Here is a 6,676-nt window from a genome sequence, read left to right as displayed (position 1 = left end):
TTATAATACCTATATATATATATATATATATATATATATATATATATATATATATATATATATATATATATAGTTATACAGCACAATGGTTGACAGCATAAATTCAAATCCTTTTGAGCAGAAAATCTATGGAGGTTTTCAGATGTTAGTTGTCAACCTATATAGCAAATTTCCCTATTGTAAATACTAGAAGATACTTTGGCAATCAATAGGTCTAAATATGCTAATATATATATATATATATATATATATATATATATATATATATAACATGTATACTAGTCTACAGAGAGCTGTCTTAACCCATCTTCCTTACCTGAATATTTGTGAACATTTGTGTTTGATAGTGTACAGTATATAAATGTGTGAACATCAACAACAAAGATTTTAAAAACTTAAAACTCAAGTTATTTTTATTTTTTTATTTTTTTAACAAAATTTATTTCATTACAATTATAACTCTTTATCAAATTCATATGGTCAGATGGATGGAAATTTACTTATTGAGCAATTTAATAAGACCATAAAGAAACAAACAATGAAAAACAGTTCTCAATAATAAAAAAAACATACTGTAAATAAAGATAGAGTTTTTGATTACTTAAAAAATGTGTTATTGCTATGTTCCCTTAATAGACTGTACATAACACCACTGTTTCCATATTTTATGCTAAACTGAGTTACACAATTCTTTGGTCCAACTATATTTAATTTTCTGTTACTTTAAACTTTACTGTAAACTTTATGCTCTCTTTTCTGGACTATTTCTTCTGCAGCATAATAAATTTACATTATATATACCATACCACACACAAGAAAAAGATCATGCTGTATTACCATTAGTAAAAACAGTGGCTACCTCTTCCCATTAAAAATTAGCAAATCAATTGCACAAGGAACATGATAAATTTTTAATCTCTTGGTCCTTGCCAAAGGGACCCTCTACCGAGATCCTACGGGAAAGGTTTGAAATGAATCAAACAGAGGATTGGTTATGTTAGATGTAATCTGATGAGCTTTCTTTAACACCTGTGTTTCATACAAATTGGATAGCCCTGATACTTTTACACCAATACTTTTTTTGCAACTGCTATTTAAAACCTTACACAGTGAGTTCTTCTGTTTTACTTTAAAAAACCAAACCAACAAATCAGGTTCAAATCGATTCTACGCAAATCATATAAAACGAAGCCATCAGAGCAAGGTTAAAAATTTGCTCTTGACATTAGAGTAGACCTATGAACTTTTTTTTCATTTGCTGCAAATTAGGTGATCTAATATTTAAAAGCGGAATTTTCATTACGTCTCCTAAACATATATAACTCGCAGTGGTTATATATAAATATGCATTAGTGGATTTTATTTTTAGTAGGTTATTTATTTAGTGTCTCTTACCTACTGTATATGACATGGGCCTATTGGTTAGAACATTTCTGCAGTGGTTTTAATGTGTCAAATTTTAAAAGTAGACTTTTCCAAAAAATAAAGAAACAATATCCAACTTAATATTAATAATAATAATAATAATAATAATAACAACAATGATTAATTATGATGATTTTAGTTATGAATTATTTCTATATGAGATTAAAATATATGTGTTACTAAGTGATTTTATGTTTAAGAATAGAATATGGATTTTTCTCAATAATATTTGTAAAAGGAAACACATGCCCTATTGTACATATATAGAAATTTAAGACATTTTAAGACTTTGTAAGACCCTGCGGACACCCTGAATAATACCTCTTTTACTATTTTTTTTTTCACAAACTTTCATTACAAGTGAGGTCATGGTTTGCTACTGGAATGATAAAAGACTGTTTCCAATGGTGAGGTACATTGTGGACCTGCAAAGACCAATTTAAAATATATAAATAAAATTGTACCCAATTCTTCAGCAAACAGCTACAGTACTCTACCAGTTATTCCATCTGCGTAACTTTTTCAATTTTGCAATGCTTGAAAAAAAGATGAATTACATTTCCGTGTAGTTAACGAGCGGGCACCCCTTGCATGATTTCCATCATTAGATCTTTTTCATGCTTGAGCAAAGCCTTGACCAGCTTCTTAGCGATGCTTTCGCAATTCACACAATCAAGCAGCTTCCTCATCTTATCTTGATTGGTTGTCTTCGCTCTCACATTTGCAGTGGATTCTTTGTGCAGGTTAAGATCATCAAGAATTGGATCAATCATCTGCACATTTTGAACCAATGCACTGATGTTTGCTTTTAGAAATTTCTGACAATCTGGAAAAAAATATGTATATATAATTAATATAATACAAAAGATATATATATTTTGATTTATCTATACAATTATAAATTAAAAATGTTATATATGTGTATATTTTTAAATATGTCATAAATAATTAACCTTGTATTGATCTGTCACCAGTTTCTCCTCCTCCCCAGTCTCTTTCATCTTTCTGGTCTGAAAATTTAGAAGAAAAACACGTTTATTTTGACACTATTAGTAGTAGTAGCAGCAGTAGTAGTAATAGTTTCATGCGATTTTATTCAATATAAAAAAATGTTTCATAGCTTCAGTCAATTTATGTATAGCACTTCTAACTTACTTGTAATTACACTTACAGTCTGATCCGCCACGTGTAGTCGTTGTTGTATTAATTACAACGGGCCCTGTACTTGAACCTGCTATGGTAGGTGCATATACATGACTGCCCTTGGATGCAGAGATGTTGCCTGTTTACATAAAATATTTGTCAAATTGTGTTCATTTCTAATCCCATAATGTCCTCAATAAATATAAATAAATCCCACAAACATGTTATTTGGGTGCCTGATGCCTTGAGACTTGGACTTCCATTCATGTCTGCAGTCACTGGAAAAGACAAGAACATATACAGTATTTAATTTAGCTTAATGCATTATTCAGCAGTTAACATAAAATATTTGAAGTTGGATTTCAGCTGTAGCCATTGACAAATGTATAACCTAAATCTTATTTTTTATTAAGCCAAAATAATTGTATTTTTATGGCTTATAGGTTTAAGGCCTATAGTTTCCAAAGATTACTATACATTTTAACAGTAAGGCTTGTAGACACCATTTAATTCATGTTTGATGTAAACGTAGCTTATTCCACGTGTTGAACTTGAACTTGAATCTGCTTTTCCATGGTGACAATTGTGAACATGTAGCCTACATCAATTGGGCGTATTCATCCATTCAAAAACTGCCTAACATCTAAGGTTTCCCATGTGATCTTTAAGAAAACATTTTTTCATTTTCTGTGCATACACACCAGCTAAAATAAGCCACATGCATTTTATGAACTGTAATTAACGAAGTAGCCCACACTATTATAGTGTGCACGCATTTGCAACTTACCCGAAGTGTCCACTGTTATGATCCACTCTCTCAGCTTAGGAAAACTTTCATTTACATCATCTTCTTTTAGTAACTCCAGAAATGACCGACACGTACTTTCACCCTTTCCAATGAGTAAATCCAAAAGGTGGATAACTATTATCCTAGAAGAACTCAGGGACATCAGATCGTTGTACTCCTCAGTTTTTATTATCCCTTTTGACTGAACATGCTGCAATAAATGAGTCGCATCCAAACTAAGCCATTTGATGAGATTAGGTTTGTTGGTCACGATGTTCTCCATTTTCTACAACAGCTTGCACGCAAAAGAAAAAGCTTCCGGTTTCGCTTTCGCTTCGTGCATTTAGTACGAATGCATTTAGTAGTAGTCTACCGCTGGGAGGCGATTATGTCAAATAAAGGAAGTGGTCAGACCATGAATATCCTTTCTTTTCTCACCGACAGTTGGGTAACTTTTAAAACCAGAACCCCGTTTATAAAGCGTGCACTTTTTCTTACAGAGAGAGATTATAAATCTGGGTTTTGACTTGTCTTGTTTATATGGTAAATAAATAATCAGGGTGTATTTATAACGGTGAGATTATGAATGTAAGTGTGTGTATGATGCTTGTGCAGCCGTTTGTATTTTTCATCTTATTTAAAAGTGTTCCACCTATAAAATGCACCGCTAAAGCAATTAGATACCTGTTGTCTAAAAATGACAAGTTGACATTTACCTAAAGACATGAATAAGCATTTGTAACAAAGTTTACTTTTTACGTTTATAGTTATGCTTTTATTCATGATCTCCTTAATTATTTTAAAGGAATTATTCGTCCAAAAAGAACGACACAGCACCAGGGGTGGACTGGCCATCTGGCAATTCTGGCAAATGCCAGAAGGGCCGGACCATTTTTTAAATGTGGGCCGGTCAGCTATTTTTTAATTTTTTTATTTTTTCATATGTATTGTTTTTTAAATGTAGGCAGCTTTTATCTCGTGCGAGATGTGAATAATATGATGATGATGGTGATAATAGTAAGAATAATAGTACATGTTAAGCATTGGTCAATCAGCAATAACCGGCTGGTTTCGAGATGGGCCGACCCAATCTGAGGTTACGCAGACATAATCAAAATTTGGCAAGAATGTCAAACAAACAGTAAGTGCAACACAAGCTAATTGACAGAGATGGACCATAAAAAGAGAAAGGCAGTCAAGTCAGACATTGCCAAATACATAAAATTAACTGAACTAGTCTCGAAATGGGGCAGTGCAGTGGCACAGTAGGTAGTGCTGTCGCCTCACAGCAAGAAAGTCGCTGGTTTGAGCCTCATCTGGGTCAGTTGGTGTTTCTGTGTGGAGTTTGCATGTTCGCGTGAGTTTCCTTCTGGTTTCCTTCACAAGTCACATGCTATAGGTGAATTCGGTAGGCCAATAGGGAATTGGGTAACCCATTAATGGGTTGCAGCTTTGAGGACATCCCCTGTATAAAACATATGCAGGATAAGTTGGCGATACCCAGATTAATAAAGGGACTAAGCCGAAAAGAAAATGAATGAGATGATTGCATATATGAATGGGTTGTTTTTGTTTCAGTCACATACATTAAATGTTTAAATATCTCTTAAATAGGTACTGCTTATATAATTTTACCATCTGTACACCAATATAAGTAGTGAATGTGTGTGTCCTTGGGTGGTGCTGTGTCGGTGTGGTAATGTGGGCTGGTGTGGCTACAATGCCAGGGCTGATTTTTAGTCCCAGTCCGCCCCTGCACAGCACTGTCGCCTCACATCAAGAAGGTCGCTGGGTCACAGCAGGGTCAGTTGGCATTTCTGTGTGGAGTTTGCATGTTCTCCCAGTGTTGGCATTAATTTCTTCTAGGTGCTGCATTTTCCCCCACAGTCTAAACACATGCGGTATAGGTGATTTGAATAAACTTTAGCTGGCAGCTAGCTCTCTGCAACTCTCACATGGTCACCCACTGAAGCTAAGCAGGGCTGCGCCTGGTCAGAACCTGGATGGGAGACCACATGGGAAAGCTAGGTTGCTGTCGAAAGTGGTGTAAGTGAGGCCAGCAGGGGGCACCCAACCTGCGGTCTGTGTGGGTCCTATTGCCCCAGTATAGTGACGGGGATGCTATACTGCTCAGTCTTTCGGATGAGACGTTAAAACAAGGTCCTGACTCTCTGTGGTTGTTAAAAATCCCAGGATGTCCTTCGAAAAAGAGTAGGGGTTTCACCCTGGCATCCTGGCCAAATCTGCCCACTGGCTTCTGTCCATCATGCCCTCCTAAACATCCCCATATTCCAATTGGCTTTATCACTGTCTCCTCTCCACCAATCAGCTGGTGTGTGGTCTGGCGCAAAATGGCTGCCGTCACATCATCCAGGTGGATGCTGCACACTAGTGGTGGATGAGGAGATTCCTCCCATTGTGTAAAGAACTTTGAGTGCCCAGAAAAGCGCTATATAAATGTAAGGAATTATCAAACTAAATTGCCCGTAGTGTATGTGAGTGAATGAGTGTGTATAGATGTTTCCCAGTATTATGATGCAGCTGGAAGGCCATCTGCTGTGTAAAACATATGCTGGATAAGTTGCTGGTTCATTCTGCTGTGGCGACCTCTGATGAATAAAGGGACGAAGCCAAAGAAAAAGTAATGAATGGAATCACAAAACTATTTGAATTAGTTTTTTCTTCTCAGATAAACACAGAACAGGTTATTTTAAGAATGCTGGTTGTTGGTACCCACTGACATATTTTTCCTACAATGGAAGCCTGTTGGTACCATCAACCAGCATTTTTCAAAACATCTTATTTTGTGTTTATCAGAATACAATAAACACAAATTTAAACAGTATTTAATTTAAAATGTTTTTAAAGAATTGTGAATAGAAAAAAAAAGGAAAATCATAAAGGTTTAAAACCACTTGACGGAGAGTACAGTAAATGGTGTGGGTACTTTACATTTTTTGGGTGAAGGCAAGGGTTTTACTACAATAACAAAATGGGTAGTTCACAAAAAAATCTGTAATTTAATCAAGTAAAATATCTTAACCAAGCTATAAACCTGTAAACATTGACTTCCATACTATTTTTTTCCTAGTTACAGGTTTTCACCTTTTTTCAAAATTTCTTATTTTGTGTTCAATTGAAGAAGCTCATAAAGGTTTATAACCATTTCAGGGCGAGTAAATAATGAGTACATTTTAATTTTTGGTTGAACTCTCGCTTTAAGTAAAGTCATCTAATTGCCTTTTACAAAATATTTAATAAATCGTATTGGTTATTATTTATTTTTAGAGCAAACTAAAGGATATAGAAAAAAACAAAACT

The 6,676-nt window shown here is 34.6% G+C and overlaps 1 protein-coding gene across 2 annotated transcripts; it reads right to left on the bottom strand.

The window, feature by feature from the left end:
- Positions 1 to 402: 402 nt before the first annotated feature.
- Positions 403 to 3,689, bottom strand: si:dkey-10c21.1. Of its 2 annotated transcripts, none has more exons than XM_073912327.1 (5): positions 3,356 to 3,689; positions 2,790 to 2,846; positions 2,581 to 2,707; positions 2,379 to 2,435; positions 403 to 2,251 (listed from the first exon to the last, which is right to left on the bottom strand). In XM_073912327.1, the coding sequence occupies exons 1-4, from the start codon at positions 3,636 to 3,638 to the stop codon at positions 2,423 to 2,425; spliced, it is 480 nt and encodes a 159-aa protein (XP_073768428.1). In that variant the 5' UTR covers positions 3,639 to 3,689; the 3' UTR covers positions 403 to 2,251; positions 2,379 to 2,422. The 2 variants fall into 2 exon arrangements, with proteins under 2 accessions (XP_073768428.1, XP_001341146.1); XM_001341110.7 differs by having other exon boundaries at positions 2,597 to 2,707.
- Between the last annotated feature and the right edge of the window lie 2,987 nt (positions 3,690 to 6,676).

The sequence above is a fragment of the Danio rerio genome, chromosome 9 (genome assembly GCF_049306965.1).
Source record: "Danio rerio strain Tuebingen ecotype United States chromosome 9, GRCz12tu, whole genome shotgun sequence".
In the NCBI taxonomy this organism is placed as follows: domain Eukaryota; kingdom Metazoa; phylum Chordata; class Actinopteri; order Cypriniformes; family Danionidae; genus Danio; species Danio rerio.
The sequence above is the reverse complement of the archived record's forward strand: the minus strand, read 5'-3'. Positions and strand labels throughout refer to the sequence as shown.

Coding starts and splice junctions, on each gene's coding strand:
- si:dkey-10c21.1 (XM_001341110.7), bottom strand. CDS start 3,638: ATGGAGAACATCGTGACCAACAAACCTAATCTCATCAAATGGCTTAGT. Junction 2,847..3,355: donor CATAACAGTGGACACTTCGG/GTAAGTTGCAAA, acceptor TGTCTTTTCCAG/TGACTGCAGACATGAATGGA. Junction 2,252..2,378: donor TGGTGACAGATCAATACAAG/GTTAATTATTTA, acceptor ATTTTTTTCCAG/ATTGTCAGAAATTTCTAAAA.